Raw genomic sequence first — 23,108 nt, forward strand, 5'->3', positions numbered from 1 at the left:
GATTTAGAGGCGATGCGCAATCTCCCGACAGCTGTTTCTGCCTTACGGCGTCCTCACTGGAGCTGCGTACACACCTCTGAATCAAAACGAAACCAAACTGCCAAATTTGTGAAATTTCAAAAATAGTTTAAAATCCACTATTAGGATGTTGCAGCGACATCTCTTAAAGAAAAGAGGAAAGTCACAGATACAAAATTCACCATTAAAATAAAAATTAAAATAGTAAATAATTATTTAAATCTGAAACGTTGGTCAATGCTTTAGCAGCAGCAGGCTTTATTATGCCTTGATCAGATGTAGTATATTAGTATATACCATTTTAAAATATTAATTTCAGATTATTCTATTTATGTTTGGATCTCTCTTACTGATTATCATAGTTAACCCTGACTTCTTAATTCTGATTGGCGCCTTGAGTATAGTTTTCGGTTTTATGAGGCAGATCTACCTAAAATCTTCGAAGAACATTAAGAGGTTAGAAGGAATAAGTAAGTATGATTCGTTTTTGTTTGTTCGTTAATCATGTGCAAGTTCCACATTTGCCTTAACGTGCTGAAGTAGGTACCTAACTATGCCTACTCTGGGCAAATTAGGAAAAAACGATGAAAAGCTATTTACCAGCTATTTTATTGCTGGAATCAAATCTTAAGATTGTTACTCTGGGCTCAAAATTCATGGAAAAGTTATTTACCAGCAATTTTATTGCTGGAATCGAGTTATAAGATCCTATATATTAATAATATAGGTATGCAAAGTCCGCAGCAGATAGTGTGCTACTTTTTTTATAAACAAAATGGCGCCGACAAATCGTATTTTTTTCAATTATTGCTCTATAACTCCGACGATTTTAGCTTTACAACAAAAACACCCAAATAAAAATTCACCGCAATTAAATTGTGCATAGAGATATGTTTTTCCCGATTTGCTCCGACGAAAATTTTCCTCGGAAAATGCGGGTTTTCCCAACAAAAACTCTAATTTTCAAATAAAGTTTTAGGTAAGTAATTATTAATCAATAATTAAATAACTTAGTGACATCAAAGCTTTCTTGGTATAGATTGTAATTTCAGAAGCCGGTGAAAATTAAACGAATATTTTAGCAACAATTCAATTCTTCTTCTTCAGGTGCCATCTCCGCTATGGAGGTTGGCAATCATCATAGCTATTTTAATTTTTGAGGCAGTAGCTCTAAATAGTTGTTTCGAGCTGCATCCAAACCACTCTCTCAGGTTCTTCAACCATGAAATTCGTCTTCTTCCGATGCTTCTTCTGCCATCTATCTTTCCCTGCATTATGAGTCGTAGGATGCCATACTTCTCGCCCCGCATCACATGTCCGAGATACTGTAGCTTCTTTTCTTTAATTGTAAGTTCAACTTCCTTTTCTTTACCTATTCTTCTCAGTACTTCATTGTTTGTAACTCTATCTACCCAGGAAACCCTCATAATTTTTCTATAGGTCCACATTTCAAAGGCGTTAAGTCGTCTCATTGTCTCTACATTTAACGTCCATGATTCCACTCCATAGTATAGAACACTGTAGACGTAACATTTTGTTAGGCGTACTTTAAGAGCTAATGTTAAATCTTTGCTACATAGGACCTTTTTCATTTTTATAAAATTAGAACGTGCTTTTTCGATTCTGACTTTTATTTCTGCAGTGTAGTCGTTATTTTCTGTTATATTTTAATTGTTTTCTGTTAATTAACAATTTACGATCGCAATAATAACCAAAATAATCATGATACATTGATCAAACTTATAAAGATTAAAAAGATGAGATGCTTATTTAATATTTTATTGACAAAATATAAATTTTTCGTTTGTTTGCATAATCTTTAACATTTGAAAAAAAAATATTTATAATTCGCTGGTCTAATTAGTAAAGCACAAAGAAAGGTTATTTGCCAGCAATTCTATTGCTGGAATCGAATATTATGATCCTATATATTAATAATATAGGTATGCAAAGTCCGCAAATAGTGTGCTACCTTTTTTATTAACAAAATGGCGCCCCCAAATCGTGTTTTTTTCAATTATTGGTCTATAACTTAGAAGATTTTAACTTTACACCAAAAACACTCAAATAAAAATTCACCCCAAATTAATTTTACATAGAGACATGTTTTTCCCGATTTGCTCCGACGAAAATTTTTCTCGGAAAATGTGGGTTTTCCCAACAAAATCTCGAATTTTCAAATAAATTTTTTGGGCAAGTAATTATTTATCAATAAATAAATAACTTGGTAAAATAAAAGCTTTCTTGGTATAGATTATAACTGCAGAAGCCGGTGAAAATTAAACAAATATTTTAGTAACAATTCAATTGTTAATTAACAATTTATAGTCGCAATAACAACCAAAATACTCATGAGACATTGATCAAACTTAGAAAGATTATAGAGATGTGATGCCTATTTAATATTTTGTCGACAAAATATAAATTTTTCATTTTTTTGCATAATCTTTAAATGTTAAAAAGAATAGTTAAAAACAAATTAACATTTCTCAGAAATTGTTTATTATATTCTAATTTTAAAAAATATTTAAAATGCGTATTTCAAAGGTTTTGAAAATGAATGCTTTAAAAAAAATTTTCAGCCATTTGTAAAAAAGTTATGAAACAGCAAAGTAAATATACGATTGTTCCGTTGTTTATAATTTGTTTTAATTGTTTCAAAGCTTAAAAGTGAGTCTGTGGTACAATCTAATTACTCACAAAGAATATCAAATATTAGTTCAATGGTTATATTTTAACCAAAGATTAAAAATACTTTTTTGTAATTTTTAGCGCGAAAGTAGGCTTGATACAGAGCCGGAGCTAAAATGTTCACTCGAATCGACTGACACGCAGCATACATAATACTATAATTTTATTTATTAAGTGTACGTCGCGCGGCGGTCGTCCGTCGCTTCGAGTGAAAATTTTAGCTACAGTACTGTATTAGTCTACTTTCGCGCGTGTAAATTACAAAAAAAATATATTTATAATCTTTAATTAAAATATAACCATTAAACTAATAATCGATATTTTTTGTAAATAATTAGCTTGTACTTTAAACTCACTTTTACGCTTTGAAATAATTTAAAAAAATTATAAACAACGTAGTAATCGTATGTTTACTTTGCAGTTTCATAACTTTTTTGCAAATGGTTGCAAAAAAGTTTTAAAGCATTCATTTTCAAGATATTTGAAATATGCATTTTAACTATTTTTTAAAATTAGAATATAATAAAAACTTTCTGAGAAACGTTAATTTGTTTATAACTATTTTTTTAACATTTAAAGATTATGCAAAAAAATAAAAATTTATATTTTGTCGACAAAATGTTAAATAGGCATCTCATCTTTATAAGATTTCAAAGTTTGATCAGTGTATCATAATTATTTTGGTTATTATTGCGCCCGTAAATTATTAATTAACAATTGAATTGTTGCTAAAATATTCGTTCAATTTTCACCAGCTTCTGGAACTATAATATAAACCAAAAAGGCTTTTAAATCACCAAATTATTTAATTATGGGTAGATAATTACTTATTTAAAACTTTATTTGAAAATTAAAATTTTTTTTGAGAAAACCCGCATTTTCCGAGGAAAATTTTCGTTTAAGCAGATCGGGAAAAACATATCTCTATGCAGAATTTAATTGCGGTGAATTTTTATTTGAGTGTTTTTGTTGTAAACTTAAAATCTTCGGAGTTATAGAGCAATAATTGAAAAAAACACGATTTTCGGGCGCCATTTTGTTTATAAAAAAAGTAGCACACTATCTGCGGACTTTGCATACCTATATTATTAATATACATAAACATAAGCTTCGATTCCAGCAATAAAATTGCTGGTAAATAACTTTTCCCAAAAATGGCCTATTATCCGATAATCAGGCCAGAATATGTATAATATATTAAAAATATCGGTATGAAAAGTCCAGATAAAGTCTATTTTGTTTATAAAAAAATTGGCGCTCCTAAATCGTCTTTTTTTTTAATTATTGCTCTGTAACTCCGAAGATCTTAACTTAACCAAATACACCTAAATAAAAATTCACCGTAATTTAATTCTGCACACAGCACACAGGTATCTATTTTTTCCGATTTCCTTCGATGAAAATTTTACTCGGAATTTTACTTCGGGTTTTCTCAACAAAATCTTTAATTTTCAAATAAAGTTTTAGGGAACTAATTATTAATTTATCAATAATTAAATAGCTTGGTGACATAAAAGCTTTTTTGTATTAGATTATATTTCCGGAAGCCGGCAATAATCTAACAAATAGTTTAGCAACAATTAAATTATTAATTAAAAATTTACGGCAGCAATAATAAACAGAGTAATTACGATACTTACACCATAAAAACTATGATTTTCGTATTAAAGGTACTATACCTACCTATGGTAGGGGAACAAAATATGCTAACTGTTCAGTCACTCGAGCGTTATGGGGACCTATTGGGTTGTGAAGAGTAGGTCCTAAAACCAAAAAAAGTTAAGTAAAGTTTTCCATTTTAGTGGAGGCTTTCCATTTTTAATTTAATTTTCCATTTCCAACAATCGTTTTTTAATCTGAGTTTAAATCTGAGTGAAAAAGGAATTAATATTAACGGAGAAATACTTAGTCATTTGAGATTCGCTGACGATATTGTTCTTTTTGCTGACAGCATCGATGATGCAGTATCGCAACTGGAGAAACTATACCTAGCCTCCTTACAAGTTGGATTAAAAATCAACCATACAAATACTCAAATCATGACAAATCTTGTGTTAAGCGAAAAGATTTCAGTAAATGGCATGCCTATTGAAGAAACCACCTCTTATAAGTACTTAGGGCATGAGATACGCATAGGAAGAGATAATCAAACGTGCGAACTAAGCCGCCGCATAGGACTCACTTGGGTGGCATTCGGAAAGCTGAGCTATGTCCTTAAGTCAGAACTACCTATGTGTCTCAAAATCTTTGATCAGTGTGTGTTGCCAGTACTTACCTATGGTGCAGAAACTTTAACAATAACCAAGAAAGTAAGAAATAAAATTTGTGTTACCCAAAGAGCCATGGAACGCTCAATGTTAGGCATTTCTCGTCGGGATCGAATTACGAACAGGGAGATAAGACGGAGAACAGGAGTGACGGATGCCATAGAAAGAATTATGACCCTAAAGTGGAACTGGGCTGGACACATCGCTAGAATGTCGGATAACAGATGGACACAGCGAATAATACACTGGAGACCAAGACAAGAAGCATATCGAAGTAGAAGTCGTCCGCCAACCAGATGGTCTGATGACATCAAACGGATCGACAGAAACTGGATGCAGACAGCACAGGACAGAAATGCATGGACAAGACTGAGGGAGACCTATATCCAGCAGTGGATAGATCCGGGTTGAATGATGATGATTAATATATACAATCTTAAAATTAATATTCCATTCCAGCAATAGAAAATCTGGTAAATAACTTTTTCCAATAATGGCCTTTTTTCGATAATCTCTCCAGACTACTAAAGTGCTATCTGGCATTCCAAAAATATTTAGCATTTTGTTAGATACCTATACTAAATACTAAAATTGATCTATATTGCATTTTAGTGAGAAGCCCCGTGTTTACACATTTGAGAGCTACCATTGAAGGTTTGACAACCATAAGAGCTTTTGGAGCCCAAAGTACTCTTATGGACGAGTTTGATCATCACCAAGATTATCAATCAGGTGCATGGTACATGTTTCTTGTTTCCGGTGCTGCTTTCGGATTTTACTTGGAGTGTTTCTATTCTGTCTTTTTTGCAGCAATGACTTTTAGTTTATTGCTATTTGGAGAGGGTAAGTTATTGTTACAAAACTGACTTGACTTTTCTATGATCTTTTAGACACTAATGTTTAATTTTAGTTGACTTTATTTATTTTTAATAACTTACAACTAAACAAATGAAAAACCCTGAATTTATATCTTTTATTTTACAAACTATGATATCTAATTTATTTATTACACCAAAGCTACTAATTTATCTATATAATTACAAATTCAAAAATACCGCGCCCAATACAATACATATCAACGTAGACCGACGTATTCAAATTCACAACAAACTTCTGCTTAAAAATCATCCGCTTATATAGATACGGCTCTGCTTCGAGAATACCCCATCGAACATTTCGAACGTCTGAGACAGGTCTCCGTCCATCATCTGGAATATTTTGGCTCAACGGAGAAATTATTCGTCAATGACGTGGCGCCGTTGTTTGTTTACTGCTAGGGGTGGGGCCAAACTCAGTTAGAAATTCGTCACATTGCCCCCTCCTTAAAAGATGGTTCCTCCTGGAACCTTGTCGGGACTAGAACTGGATGATGGTATCTGCAACTAGACCCCCTTTTACAACTCCCAGTTGTATAAAAGTGACAAGGGACGGTCTTCGCTCCGCACCAGTAACTATGAGGATTGCAACAGACGAATACCTGGACCTCGCTGTCTTGGAAAATTTCTTCTACCATATTTCGGATAGCTTTCCAGTCTAATTGGCGGCATTCTAACGTTGGCATGGCTAACTTTTGCACGTCGGGCTCCAACACGTGCTCTCTCAATTGAATTAATGCATCCCATACAATCTTGGTAGGTAGGTTGGTCATGGACAGTGTCTTTTGTTACCAGATAGAATAGGTAACGTGATGCATCTTGGAGTTTCAATGCTTTGTCAGGAGCTGGCAGTTGGCATTGAAGTTTTGCAACTCGACCAAACTTCCTTCGAAAGGCGGATGCCAACCCTCGTGCGTCTTTGATACTGGCCGGGATGGTATGGGCCAGTGAATAGTCATCGGGAAGTGCGAGTAGATCTCCCTTTTCTTCAGTGGTAACACCATGTCTCGCTTTACCGGTACCTCCGTAGGCGCCCATGAACTCCTCAAACTTGAGGTCAGGTATTTCTCGAACTTGGTTTATTTCCACTTCTTTATCTACGTCGTGGTCTCCCTCGTACGGCGCCAACCGGTTATGGTGGACTATCATCGGATTTCCCCTAGGAATCTTGCTTATTCGGTAGATAACGTCATTAATTTTCTTGACAATGAGGTACGGGCCTTCCCAGAACTGCTGCAACTTGGGAGAACAACCTGTTCGCTTCTTTGGATTATAAAGCCAGACTTTGTCGTTCTCCTTGAAACATCTCTTCTCGGCTTGGGTATCGTATCGTTTCTTCATTCGGTCGCTAGCGATCTGAAGATGGGAACGGACCAACTCGTGTATATCGTCCATTCTTCTTCGCAATTCATTCACATAATCCTCACCAGCCACATCTTCTCCAGGTCAACATCCAAACTCTAAATCACAGGGTAGACGCATCTCGCGTCCAAATAGGACTTTTTCTGGTGTTTGTCCCATTGATTTATTAACAGCAGATCTATAGGCCATTGCGAAGAACGGAAGGTATTAATCCCAGTCTCGCTGATGATTGGACACCATCTTTGTCAAATACTTGCCGACTGTCTTATTCATACGCTCCACCATTCCATCTGATTGCGGGTGATAGGCCGTGGTTCTTGTCTTCTTCATGCCTAGTCTATCACAGATTCCCTGAAATAGATCGCTCTCAAAGTTCCTTCCTTGATCACTATGGATCTCCAATTCTCCAGAGGCACTCCAAATCGTCTGATACAGTCTTTGATTAGCACATCTGCAATAGTAGCGGCCTTCTGTTGTTTTATCGATATTTTTTAGAACGTCCAATGAATTGTACATCTCTCTCGCGGACGACCGCCTCAATACGTGCTTAGCGCTCATTTTTAATTATTAAAATTAATAGTTAGTAATAAAATAATGACAAAAATTTCTTCAGGCTCTTGTAGGGGGGGCTTTAAACTTTGATTTGGTCACAAGCTTGGGAGCAAGATCACAAGAGACCTTTTTTGTTCAGGTTGATCCAGATAATCTAAAACAGATTTGTCCGAAGTGAAAAAATTGATTTTTTGAATTCGTTTAAAAAATTGTTTAAACAATTTTCCGACCGCGGTACAGGTGAATTTGTTTAAAGGACTTGTTTTTGAGTAAGTTTGTGCAAAAAAACGAATCGGAATAATTTACCTAACGGGGACAAGCATACGTCGTGGACTATTTGCATTATAAGCCAAATGTAGATGGTTTGGAAAACATTAAACGATAGATATCTATGTCTTGTATATATCTTGTAGATGCGAGTTGCGCAATCGGCAACATAACCATAGGCTGTTCTGTTGTTCGCATGTAGCTGCCATAGTATAATATTTATGGCATGGAAGATATTCTACAAAAATCATCATGCCAGCAGAATATCTTGCAAAACTGTTTGACAATACAGATGTTATACCTGTAATAGACGAAGACAGCGATGAAGACTTTATTTAGAACTGTTAAGTGTAATACCAACGATTATAACTCTCCGAATACTCTATGAATATACCTATACGGAGCTATATATTCTTTGGTAATACTTTCCTCATTCAATTAGAGTATCTATGTATAATGTAAGGTAATATTAGGGTACCTACTAAATACAAACTAATGAACAAAGGACAAAATGTTTTGATTCACAAAACTACAAGAAGTATGATATATTAAAATGTACTTTTTGTAATTTATAATTTAATAATTATTAACTATTCTAAATGGGAAATAAGCCACAGTTTAACTAAAAAATGATTTTATTAAGGTTTCGACGTCCACCACGTTGCAAAAATACAAAATATTAATAAATTAAAGAAAAATGTAGCTTGGTAAAAAATCTTATCTTAAAAATATCTAATAATTTAATTTAATCTGACTTATTTATATAGATCGCCCCGAACCCTTTTTTCAGTGCGTCACAGATTAACGAATTCTCTCTAACGCATTACAGATGGAAAATAAAATCATTTTTTAGTTAAATTGTGGCTTATTTCCCATTACATTTAGAATAGTTAATTACAAAAATGCCACAAAGAAATAGCTTTAGAACAACATTTTCGATTTAATTGCAAGCCAACTTAAAAAAATAAAATCGAAAAATTTACGTTTTTGGCTGTGGGGAGGGGTAATAGGGGAAGTGGGCTAAAATTGCGGTGAGTCATAATTTTTTAATCACATCGAACGTAAAAAAATAAAAAAAATATTCAGGCTGTATCGACCTCAAAAAATATGATTAGACCCACAAAACCCTTACAAAACTTTAACTAAATAAAAAAATAAAAGAAATGACGTTTTTGTGGGGGCAGGGGGAGGGGTTGGTGGGTTAAAAATGCGATGAGTCTTATTTTTTAATCACATAAAGTAAAAAAATGAAAAAAATTCAAAATTTTTAGGCTGTATCGATCTCAAAAAATATCATTAAGCCACAAAAACCCTTATATAACTTAAAAAAAAACATTGTTTTGGGGGGCTTGGGGTATTTTGCCCAATTTTTGATAGTCGTAAAATACTCAGTTATTTCAAATTCTACATAATCTATTAACAAAACCTTGAGTTGATCTATGTTGCAGTCTATAAAATGGAGAAAATACCCAAAAACCCCCTAAAAAAACAGTTTCCGGATTTTTCAAGATGGCGCAGGTAACGGAAAAATCTGAAAAAAATCGGAGAGATAGCTTTTGATAAAATACACAAAATTCAAAAAAAAACTGGACCTGCAGCCCCCTCCAAGAAAAAGTTATAAGCTTTAAAAAAGTTAAAAAAATTTTTTGAGGTTATGTAAACTCGATCTACGGGTCCATAAAAAATGGACATGTTTTGTAAAAGTCTCAGATACATGTGTGAATTTTTTGAAATTTTGAAATCAATTGCAACCCAACTAAAAAAAATTAAATCTAAAAATCTACCTTTTTGGCTGTGGGGGGAGGGGTAAGGGGGTGGCGACCTAAAAATCCGCGTTATCTCATTTTTTAATTGCATAGAACGTAAAAAAAATAAATATATTGAATTCTGGGAGTGAGGGCATTTTGCCTATCTTAACGGGGGGTACCCTTTATGACTAAACTAAAAATTCTAAAAATGTCTGTTTATTAGTTACGTACAATTTCTACTGATTTCCAGAAACATCGAAAAGGTAAACATTATTTACAAAGCAATAAAAAAAAGGTCCAACGACCCGTGTTGAGCTGCCCCCCCCCCCACTTGCAAAAATTAAAAAACAAATAGCCCTGATTTATGAGCTTTCATATTCCGCAAACTAAAAATTTTGAGCTCGTTCCACTGAGCAGGAATTTAATACTATAGTGGGGGGGGGCTGACTCACTACTTAAAAATAGGAATATTGAATCGGTTTTTGCGGCAGAATTACGAGCTATTTATGAGCTCTTGAAATTATATAGTTTCGATTTTTGGGCTCATCCCCTTCACCCCCAAACAACCCTTTAATTGATTTAACTTAAGAGAAAAATGCTGAGAAAACTTAAAATATATCGTATTGCGGATATAATTCCTATAGCTTATATACTCTAAGGATAAACTATTAAATCACGTGAATTTCGATTATTGAGCTACAACCCCTTCGCAAGAAAACCACCCTATCTTCCCGGCTTAAGAGAAAGTTGTACTTAAATGCATTAAATTAATTATTTAGCGACTACATATCATTTAATAATTTACACGCTTCCAAATTACGAGCATTTAGATCAGTAAATTGCAATTTATTTTGTATAGTGCAGTCACTGAAGGTAAAAATCAACGATTACCTTCAATTTCGGTGAACCTTCATCGATTTTCACGAAAATTGGTCAGTGGTTAGAGGATACCTCAAGAAACAAAGGTGACATGGAACCACCTTGCGCCTTTACCCTGAGGGTGGATACCGCCCCTTCTCGGGGGTGAAAATTATTTTATAAAAAATAACTGCACAAATCTATAAAAGAACAAATTATAAGCAAAATTTATTATATAAAGTTATTAAAATAAGTCAATACTTTTTAAGTTATTAAAGATCAAAAATTTTAATTATTCGTGAAAAAAAAATGCATGTTTTGAAGCGGTTTTTCGTAAATCACTAAAAAACTCTGTAAGTTTTTACAAAAAAGTTAATAGTAGTTTAATTCGTATAGCTTATATTCTAAGAATAAACTCTTAAATCACGCTGCTTTTGATTATTGATCTACAACCCCTTCGCAAGAAAACCATCCCATATTCCCGGCTTAAGAGAGAGTTGTACTTAAAATAATTTAAATTAATTATTTGGCGACTAGATATCGTTTAATAATTTATGAGCTCGCAAAATATACGCATCTCAATTATTGAATTGCCAGTTTCTTTCTATAGTGCAGTCACTGAAGTAAAAATCAACTATGACCTTCAATTTCGGTAAATCTCCATTCATTTTCACGAAAATTGGTGAGCGGATTTTGATGCTATCAACTTTTTCTGGAGCTCATTTTGGATAGGTATTTCTAAGTACTTTGACAAGTATTTAGTACCTATGTGTTATAAAATGCTTCTCTTTCCCGTTATTTAAGCTTGAATCCTTAGATTTGAACAGTCGCAGAAAAAAATATACATTTAATTACCAATAACTTACTTTAAATTAACATTAAAGGGTTTTTCAAGTAAGCAATTTATTATATATTTTTATTAGCTTCAATTTTAGTGATGTAAAAACTTACAGTTTTTGCGTTATTTATAAAAAATCGCTTTAAAGCATGCATTTTCTTTCACAAAAATTAAAATATTTGATCTTTAATAACTCAAAAAGTATTGATTTATTAATAATATTATATAACAAATTTTGCTTACAATTTGTCCCTCGCTCGATTTGTGGGGTTATTTTTAATAAAGTAATTTTCACCCCCGAGAAGGGGTGATATATACCCCAGGCTAAAACCGCAAGTTGTTATTGTCAATTCGTGAAAATGAATGGAGATTTACCGAAATCAAAGGTCATAGTTGATTTTTACCTTCAGTGACTGCACTATAGAAAGAAAATGTAGTCGCCAAATAATTAATTTAAATTATTTTAAGTACAACTCTCTCTTAAGCCGGGAATATGGGATGGTTTTCTTGCGAAGGGATTGTAGCTCTATAATCGAAAGGATTTAAGAGTTTATTCTTAGAATATAAGCTATACGAATTAAACTACTATTAAATTTTTTGTAAAAACTTAGTTTTTCAGTGATTTACGAAAAACCGCTTCAAAACATGCATTTTTTTTTCACGAATAATTAAAATCTTTGATCTTTAATAACTTAAAATGTATTGACTTATTTTAATAATGTTGTTCTGAAGCTATTTTCTTGTGGCATTTTTATAATCAAGTATATTCAAATGGGAAATAAGCCACAATTTTACCTAAAAATGATTTTATTAACGTTTCGACGCCCAAGTCGGGTGTCGTTGTCAAAATACAAAATAATACTAAATAAATAAAAATGTTGTTGCTTAGTAAAAAATTCTTCTAATAATTTATTTAATCTGACTCATTTATATCGGCAATTCAGACACGTATTATACATTTTAAAGTAGACGACTTTAAAATGATATTGCCAATATTGATGAGTTGCGTTCCTGGGACGACTTTACTAAAAGGTAGTTCATTCGATTACATGAAATCAATCCCAACTCAAGAATATCTGCCACAAAAAATCATAGCATGTAATCTGTCTTTAAAAAGACAACCAAATGCAACGGTGGCACTGAAATTCTCGCGTTAGAGATTCCATAGTAAAGCACGAGGGAAAACCAGGAAAAACCTCGTGATACTATCCCGGCATCGTAAGTATTTGGGTTTACATTTAGTTTACTCTCAAAACTAATACCAAATTCTGACTTGATATTTTAAATTTTAAATAATACTAAAATACTAAATATGTACTAACTGGATATGTTACTGATTTACTAATTGTGGTATTTTCTTTCTATTGACTTCCTCCTTTGATATGGGTAACCACATCCTACTGCATTCTACCGAGGAATTTGCGACACAATTGGTTTCATTTAGCATAATTATGATTTTTTCTCTTTTTAGAGATTCAAGTATAGTCCTAAAAGAAGCAGATAGTAAAAAGAGAAAAATCAAAGAAGCGGCTCTAATTATGCTAAATGAAACCAATTGTGTCGCAAATTCCTCGGTAGAATGCAGTAGGATGTGGTTACTCATATTAAAGGAGGAAGTCAATAGAAAGAAAATACCACAATTAGTAAATCAGTAACATATCGAGTTAGTACATATTTAGTATTTTAGTATTATTTAAAATTTAAAATATCAAGTCAGAATTTGGTATTAGTTTTGAGAGTAAACTAAATGTAAACCCAAATACTTACGATGTCGGGATAGTATCACGAGGTTTTTCCTGGTTTTCCCTCGTGCTTTACTATGGAATCTCTAACGCGAGAATTTCAGTGCCACCGTTGCATTTGGTTGTCTTTTTAAAGACAGATTACATGCTATGATTTTTTGTGGCAGATATTCTTGAGTTGGGATTGATTTCATGTAATCGAATGAACTATCTTTTAGTAAAGTCGTCCCAGGAACGCAACTCATCAATATTGGCAATATCATTTTAAAGTCGTCTACTTTAAAATGTATAATACGTGTCTGAATTGCCGATATAAATGAGTCAGATTAAATAAATTATTAGAAGAATTTTTTACTAAGCAACAACATTTTTATTTATTTAGTATTATTTTGTATTTTGACAACGACACCCGACTTGGGCGTCGAAACGTTAATAAAATCATTTTTAGGTAAAATTGTGGCTTATTTCCCATTTGAATATACTTGATTATTTTAATAACTTTATATAATAAATTTTGTTTTTAATTTGTTCTTTTATTGATTTGTGCAGTTATTTTTTATAAAATAATTTTCACCCCCGAGAAGGGGCGGTATCCACCCTCAGGGTAAAGGCGCAAGGTGGTTCCATGTCACTTTTGTTTCTTGAGATATCCTCTAACCACTGACCAATTTTCGTGAAAATCGATGAAGGTTCACCGAAATTGAAGGTAATCGTTGATTTTTACCTTCAGTGACTGCACTATACAAAATAAATTGCAATTTACTGATCTAAATGCTCGTAATTTGGAAGCGTATAAATTATTAAATGATATGTAGTCGCCAAATAATTAATTTAATGCATTTAAGTACAACTTTACCCCTTACATTTTTTTTATATTCACCCCTGTCCCACCCCTTTGTCGGCCACGCAGCGTTCTACTCCTGGAGATTTTACTTAGTTACGTCATGACCTACTTATTCCCAAATTTTGGTGCACTCATCTCGATCATGAGCGTCACAAAAAAAAATAATAAAAAACGGGACTTTGACCCCTTATAACTACCTTCCTCCCCCACTCTGGTTTCCGGCTCTGGGGATTTTACTTACTTATGTCATGGTCTACTTATACCCAAATTTTGGTGCACTATCTCAATCACGAACGTCGCAAAAAGCCCCTTGTATTTTTTATATTCACCCCTACCCCCACCCCTTTGTCGGCCACGCAGCGTTGCGCCTATAGAGATTTTACTTAGGTATGTCATGACCTACTTATTAACAAATTTTGGTGCATCTCGATCATGAGCGTCATAAAAAAAATTATAAAAACCGCGATTTTGACCCCTTATAACTACCCTCGGCCCCCACTCTGATTTCCGGCCGTTGGTGAAAGTCATGTACACAACTAATTCAACATATCCCCATATAGTTTTTCCATATTACTTATCACGCACAAAATCCGCTCCCAGCTCTTAGACTATAATGTCAAATGTGAGTTCACAACATATCGCAAGTGACATAAGATATATAAGGATTAGAAATTTTTTTATGAAATATATTTTTAATGTTTACCATCTTTGCAGCCTTTAATCTGAAGGGAGGTCAAGTAGGTCTAGCCATTACTCAAGCAACAGCACTAACAAAGTATCTACAATTTGGTATGCGCCAATCTGCCGAGGTATCTAATCAACTTACGAGCGTAGAAAGAGTACTGGAATACAAAAATTTGGAAAAAGAACCACAACCGTTCGTACCTCAGAAACCAGCCAAAGACTGGCCCCAGAAGGGACAAATCACTTTTAAAGATACTTGTTTAAAATACTTTGAAGGTGGACCATTGGTTTTAAAGCATCTTGATCTAAAAATTCAACCAAAGGAGAAGGTAAATAAAAATTATTATTTCTTTCAGAATTTTCACAAAATCCAATCTCTCTCTCTCCTGTCGTTTCCCCATTACTGAGGATCGTGATTTATTCCAATATTCCTAACAATGTTTCTCCATTGGTCTCTATCTTCAGCTGCTCTAAGAGCTTCGCAGAATGAGTTTCCAGCTGAATGCTTTATTTGGTCAGACCATCTAGTTGGTGATCGTCCTCTTGATCTTCTTCCCGGAACGTTTCCAGAAACAATTAATCTCTCCAAACTGTCGTCACCTCTGAGAACCACGTGACCAAAGAATTGCAGAATTGGTTGCAGACATATTGTGGACAGCCTTTTTTTAATATTGAGTTAGTTTAGAATGGAAACGTTTGTCCTATGAGCTGTCCAAGGTATGCGCAGCATTCTTCTCCAGTACCACATCTCAAAGGCATCAATTTTTTGGCGCTCGCATGCGCGAATAGTCCAAAGTCTCTGCTCCGTATAGAAATATTGAGAATACAAGGGCATTAACCAGTCTCATCTTGATATTTTGAGAGAGAGATCTGTCTTTCCAAAGTTTAGTTAGGCGACTTATCGCATTTTTTGCCATACCAATACGTCTCCGAACTTCTGCTTCACAGTTACCATCGTTAGTTATACTAGACCCGACATAGACAAAGGTGTTTACTATCTGGTATTCTTGTAATATGTTAGTCAGTTGAATAGTGTCAAATCTGTCGACCACCATTATTTTTGTCTTAGCTTTATTGATTTTCAGACCAACTTTATTGCTTTCGTACTCAACTTTTCGCAGAAGATCAAACATTTCTTGCTCATTTGCTGCTACAGTATTTCTCATGATCATCTTTCAGTGCGTCACAGTTTTTCGATTTCTTTCTAACGCATTAAATTGTATGTGACAGAAAAAAAGGCACGTCGGTGATTACATTTCGTCGGTGACATTTTTATTCTAGTTATTCTAGTTGTCGATAGATGGCGCCATAATAAAAAAATATTTTTTTTTAATTAGATAATAATATTACAAATATAATCTGTATAATTTATAAGACTATACAAATCAAAGAAAATACCATTTAATAAATGCAAGAAACACATTTGATTTGTTTTTATTCCAAATTGAAAATAAAATGTGACAACTGTCAGATTTAACTAAAATGTCATGTTAGAATAAATGTCATAAATGTGTATTATCACGGACTTACCCTTTTTCCTATCATTTGTTACGCACTGAAAAATGATCATGAAAAGGACAATATAAGTGTAGTGTCATCAGCAAATCTTAAATTGGAGATTTTTCTACCAGCTACTGTTACTCCACCGGCCCATCCTTCTAAAACCATCCTCATGACATGTTCACCATAAATGTTAAATAAGTCAGGTGACAACACGCATTCTTGTCTAACACCTCTCTCTTTCTTGAATTGGTTTGAGAACTTCTGATCTAGTCGTACTGTCGCTATATTAGACTGGTACAGATTTTTAATAAGTGTCACCAGGTGCATTGGTGCGCCCATTTCTATTAAAATTGACCACAGATTTATCCAGCTTACACAATCAAATGCCTTTTGGTAGTCAACGAAGCATATAATCATAGCTACTTGAAATTCTCTAGACTTTTCAATGAGTTGTCTGAGGTTCAGGATTTGTTCCCTTGTACCTTTACCCTTTACAAACCCCCTTGTTCCTGAGGTATTTGGTAATGTAGATAGGTTTTTAATCTGTTTTTGATGATATGCAATAATATTTTACTAGCATGTGTTATTAGTGAAAGTGTGCGGTAGTTTTCACATCTGGTAGTAGTTCCTTTTTTGTGTAGTGGGATATAAATTGAGGTACACCAATCAGATGGCCATTTACCTGAATTCCAAACAGCGACATAGATAGAATGGATGATATGTAATCCTTTGTCACCTAGTAACTGTAGTATTTCACATGGTATTGAATCAATGCCTGGGGATTTATTTCTCTTTAGTGATTTAATTGCATCTTTGACTTCAGCGAGTAAGTCAGTAGGTTCTCTAGGGTAGTCAGAAGGCCACTGATTTTCTGCTGATACCTCGTTATTTTTAATATTGTTCTGAAGCTATTTCCTTGTGGCATTTTTTATGATTAATTATTTATATGGGAAATAAACCACAATTAAAATGAAAAAAATAATTTTATTAACGTTTCGACGCCCAAATCGGGTGCCGTTGTCAAAAATTTTTTATTATTTTTATATAGCTCGCCACAGTAGTTTCGCCATGTTTCCAATATTTCATCAGTATCGGTCTTTAAATTACCTTCCTTATCTATTACAGACCACGTTTGAGGTTTAAATTCTCTGGTAAGGAGTTTGATCTTCTGGAATAAGTCCCTCGGTTCATTTCGACAGCCATGTTCCTCTATCTCTCTGCATATTTGAGAGATGTAATCAGCTTTATCTTTGCGGCACTGTTTTCTGATTTCTCTCGATATATCAGGGAGGGCTCTTATATCAGGGAGGGCTCTTATATCAGGGAGGCCAAATATCAGGGAGGACTCTTTTGAGTGGCCAATCCTGTGTGTATAATATTAGATAGCTAATAAACTGCTCTTCTCGTAGATTTGTAATAATAATCGTTTTAAATTTATAATAACCATTTTAATCCATAAATCAGTGGGAAGAAAATAACGAAATATTTGTCATTTAATTCAATCGAATTTATGATACAGGAAACATGCCCCAAGAGTGGATAGAATCAATATTCATCCCACTACCGAAAGAGCCAAACCCACAACACTGCCACGATTGTTGCGTCTGAGATAAACCTCATAAGCCACGCAGTAAAAGTGCTATTAAAAGTCGTACATAACTGAATCTTAGACCAGGGCATTTAGCACTAAAAACATCCGAATAAATAAATTTTTAAATACAGCACCTAGAGACCTGCAGTTTTTTGCATTATGTTCAGGATGACGTCAGGAAAAAAGTCTACTATTCAAAAATGGGTGGAAATGCATAATTGCACTGTAAAGTGCATAAATTGCATCCAAAATTGCATAAATATAAAAATAAAGTCAAAATCAATATACTAAGAAACAAAATTTATTATTTGGAGGGTTTTTGGGGTCACTGCATACGATTAAGCCATCAGAACTGATCCCCGGATCACCTGATGCCCAAGGTCACGGCAAGAGACGTCATCTTCTGGAGATTCGATGGTTTTCGGCTCAAAATAGATGCAAATGGATTAGTCGGCGATTTTAGGGGTTGCTAAATACGAATATGATATCAAAATTGACCTCCTGAGTACCTGGTGCCCAGGGTGGCTACTAAGGCACGTCGTCTCCTGGAGTTTCGAGGGATTTCGGCACTAAATTGATGTAACTGGAATACTCGGGGGGTTTTTGAGGTGGTTAAACGCGAAGATGCCATCAGAATAGACCTTAGGATCACCTGGTGCCCAAGGCCACTGTAAGGGACGTCATCTTCTGGAGTTTCGAGGGCTTTCGGTATCAAATTAATGCAAACGGATTACTTACGGGTTTTTGAGGTCGCTAAATACGAATATGCCATCAACACCGACTCATTGTGCACCTGGCGCCTTAGCTCACTGCAAGGGGCGTCCTCCTTCTGGAGTTTGAGAGATTTCGGTATTAAATTAATTAAAATGGATTACTCGGGGGGTTTTTCAGTCGTTAAACACGAATATGCCATCAGAACAGACCTCTCGATCACCTGGTGCTCAAGGTCACTGCGAGAGACGTCACCTTCTGGAGTCTCGAGTGCTTTCGGTATTAATTTGATGCAAACGGATTACTTACGTGTTTTTGGGTTGCTAAACACGAATATGATATCACAATTGAACTCCGGAGTATCTGGTGACCAGAATCGCTACTAGAGCACGTCATCTTCTAAAGTTTCGATGGTTTTCGGCATAAAACGGATGCAAATGGATTACTCGGGGAGTGTTTGAGGTCGCTAAACACGAATATGCCATTATAACAGACCCACCGAGCACCTGGTGCCCAGTGTCACTGCAAGGGACTTCATCTTCTGGAGTTTCGAAAAATTTCGGCATTAAATTGATGTAATTGGATTACTGAGGGGTTCTTGAGGTCGCTAAATACGAATATGTCATCAGAACCGAATCCCAGAGAACCTGGTGCCCAAGGTTATTGCTAGGGGCGTCATCTTCTAGAGCTTCGAGAGTCTTCGGTACTCAATTGATGCAAACGGATTACTCATAGGTTTTTGGGTTTGCTGAATGCGAATACGCCATCAGATCTCACCCTTGGAGCACCTGGTGCCTAATGCAGGTCATCTTCTGTAGTTCCGAGGATTTTCGGCATTCAATTGATGCAAACGGATTACTTACTAATCGGATTTTGGCGTTGTTGAACGCGATTGCGTCATCAAAACAAACACCAGAGCACCTGGTAACTAGGGCACGTCATCTTCTGGAGTTTCGAGGGTTTTCGGTACTTAATTGATGCAAATAGATTACTCATGGGTTTTTGGGGTTTCTGAACATAAATACGCCGTCAGAACAGACACCGGAGTACCTGGTGCCTAAGGCAATTTATCTTCTGTAGTTTCGATAGTTTTCGGTACTACATTAGTGCAAAGCCTCAGAAAATGACGAGCCCTAGTAGTGACCCTAGGGCACCAGGTACTCCTGAGTTCAGTTCTGATATCATATTTGTGTTTACCGACCCCAAAAAACCCGTGAGTAATCCGTTTACATCAATTTAATGCCAAAAACACTCGAAACTCCAGAAGATTACGTGCCTTAGTAGCGATCCTGGGCACCAGGTAATCCAAAATTTAATTCTGATGGCATATTCGTGTTTAGCTACCCCAGAAACCCGTAAGCAAACCGTTTGCATCAATTTAATACCGAAAGCACTCAAAACTCCAGAAGATGACGTCTCTTGCTGTGACCTTGGGCACCAGGTAATCCGGTGGTATATTCTGATGGCATATTCGTGTTTGGCGACCTCAAAAACCCCCGAGTAATCCGTTTGCACCAGTTTAATACCGAAAGCCCTCGAAGTCCAGAAGGTGACGTCCCTTGCAGTGATCTTGGGCACTAGGTGATCCAGAGGTCTGTTCTGATGGCATATTCGTGTTTAACCACCTCAAAACCCCCCGAATAGTCAAGTTGCATCAATTTAGTGCTGAAATCCCTCGAAACTCCAGATGACGTGTCTTAGTAGCGACCCTGTGCACCAGGTACTCCGGAGGTCAATTTTGATGGCATATTAGCACCATATTAGAACTTAGTGACACCTAAAACCCGTGAGTAATCCGTTTGCATCGATTTAATGCCGAAAACCATCGAAACTCCAGAAGATGACGTCTCTTGCACTGACCTTGGGCACCAGGTGATTCGGGTGTCAGTTCTGATTGCGTAATCGTATTCAGTGACCCCAAAAACCCCCCAAATCATAAATTTTGTTCCTTAATATACTGAATTTGACTTTATTTTTATATTGATGCAATTTTGGATGAATTTTATGCACTTTACAGTGCAATTATGCATTTCCACCCATTTTTGAATAGTAGACTTTTTCCTGACATCATCCTGAACATAATGCAAAAAAATGCAAGTCTCTATGTGCTGTATTTAAAATTTTATTTATTTTGTGCTAAATGCCCTCGTTTACTATAAAAATCACCTGAGACGATCAGTTTGGATTCAGAGCCTACATGAGAACGAGAGAAGCCCTGTTCAGTTTACTAGTTCTGGCCCAAAAATGCTACGACCAACAGAAAGATATATTTTTGTGCTTCATAGACTTTGAAAAAGCATTTTTCGAAGAGTTAGACACGGATGTGTTTTGTCACCCCTACTATTTAATCTTTGTTCCGAGTTTCTATTTAAAGAAGCGCTGCAGGATTGCAAGGATGGAGTGTACAATTCGATATGAAAATAAACAGTAATAAAACTGAAGGGATGTCAATCCGAAAAAACCACAATGTACCTCAACCTTGTACAATAAACAGGCACATTTTAGAACAGGTCAATAAATTTAAGTATCTGGGGCATGGGATCGATAGCAGCCTAAATCCTGATTTAGAAATAAGATCGAGAATAGAACAGGCCAGAAAATCGTTCGAAACAATCAAAAGACTGCTATATGATTCTCGAATAAAACTCGAAATTAGTCTTCTTCTTCTTCACGTGCCATATCAGAATTATCCGACATTGGCGATCACCATTGCGAAGGCTTCTCGATCTTCTGCAATATGGAATAGTTGCCCTGCATTTGATATCTGAGTCCATTCACGAATGTTTTTTAACCAAGAAACTTGTTTTCTTCCTACACCTCTACGGCCCTTTATTTTGCCTTTAAGGTTCAGTTGTAATATTTTATATCGACTTCCCCTCACTATATGTCCCTGATAAGACATTTTTCGATGTTTAACAGTCTTTAGCAGTTCTCTATCTTTGTTGACCTTCCTTAGTACTTCTTCATTAGTATTTCTTGCTGTCCAGGGTATCTTCAGCATCCGTCTATGAATCCACATTTCCAATGCTTCAATTCTGTTCATGATCGATACTTTTAGCGTCCACACTTCTGCACTATACAAAAATACGGACCAAACATAGCACTTAACCATTCTTTGTCTTGGTTCTAAACTGCAAAGAATGACTTCATTTTCATAAAAGTAGTTTTAGTCGTTGATATTCTACGTTTTATTTCTATGTCTGGATCTAGTTGGTCCGTTATCACAGTTCCCAAATATGTCATTTTGTGAACTTTCTCAACTTGGACTCCGTTTAATTGAAGCTTTGCATCGGGATGTGGGTCACGACTAAACACTAAAAATTTGGTTTTGTTTGAGTTTATTTTAATGATCATTTTCTCTCCTACCTCGTGAATACGATCAAGCAGAATTAGAAATTCGACGTGAAAAATACGAAATTAAGTAGGTGTACTCCTTGCTGAATTCCGAGCAGAACCGTACTAAAATTTTTTCTCTAGCGCAATCGGTGTCCGAAATACAATATCTGAAGCCATAGAAATATTCTGAGGACAGAAGAAGAACGACCAACAAATTTCATCAAAGAAAAGTTCAACTGTTTAACTTTTGCACTTAAATTGGGCAAAATATGATTTTTTTAATATTTCGGAATTTTCAAAAGATATCTCTACACCGAACTTTTCTGACAAACGGCAAGCAGGAGAAAAGTTCTGAACGCACGAAAAGAACAAGCAGCAAAGTATAAAATTTTATTTAATTTTAATTAATTTTGTTTAAATTTATTTAATTTTATTTAATTTAAGTATTGTATTTATTTTCGTTTATTGTATTTTATTTCATTTTTTAATTCCATTTATTTTTTAATTTTATTTCATTTTATTAAAGTTTAATTATTTTTATTAGATTGTATTTACTTTTATTTTTTTAAATTTATTTATTTTTTTTATTTAAGTTTATCCAGATTTATTTATTTTTATTTACTTTTATTCAATTTTAGGAAGTTTTATTTCATTTTATTTAATCATATTTAATTTTAATTTAATTTAATTTTGATTAATCAACACCTACATATATAGTTGGACAACCCCGAACCCAATTATAATATTATAAATACAGGGTTGTTTTGAATGTAAATAAAATAAAGCTGTTATATTCATTATAAGATAAACAAATTTAAGATTGTAACTGTTGCACTACAAACTTTATTTTGTTACTTCTAACTAAACTTTATTACTTCAAACATAATGTGTAATTCATTAAAAATAATAATAAAAACTCATTCACATCGAGCATTTTTGTTTATTGTATACAAAAGTTTGTTTTTATCTATTGAGGCAGTACGAAGTCTGCCGGGTCAGCTAGTATTAGATAAAAATAAACTTCATATTCGGATTCAGCGACCTCGAAAACATAAAGTCATTAGTCATTTACCTGAAAGTTGATTTTCGTGGTCGGTAGGTATATAACGTGATTTTAGGGGTTGCTGCCGCTCGCCTATAGTGAAAGGAAATATCGAGGGAAAGGACTAGGAAGGAAAAGGCTATCGTAGCTAAGAAATATCCCACAACGGACAGGGCTAA

General features: G+C 34.7%; 1 protein-coding gene across 1 annotated transcript in view; it reads left to right on the plus strand.

The window, feature by feature from the left end:
- The window catches only part of LOC114349326 (ATP-binding cassette sub-family C member 4-like), a 148,472-nt gene that overhangs the window by 123,199 nt on the left and 2,165 nt on the right, over positions 1-23,108 (plus strand). The window contains exons 13-15 of the mRNA XM_050648982.1: positions 338-488; positions 5,589-5,819; positions 14,777-15,075. Coding sequence (XP_050504939.1) covers positions 338-488; positions 5,589-5,819; positions 14,777-15,075 — 681 coding nt within the window. The remainder of the gene's footprint in view (positions 1-337; positions 489-5,588; positions 5,820-14,776; positions 15,076-23,108) is intronic.

Source organism: Diabrotica virgifera, chromosome 4, assembly GCF_917563875.1.
Source record: "Diabrotica virgifera virgifera chromosome 4, PGI_DIABVI_V3a".
Classification (NCBI taxonomy): Eukaryota; Metazoa; Arthropoda; class Insecta; order Coleoptera; family Chrysomelidae; genus Diabrotica; species Diabrotica virgifera.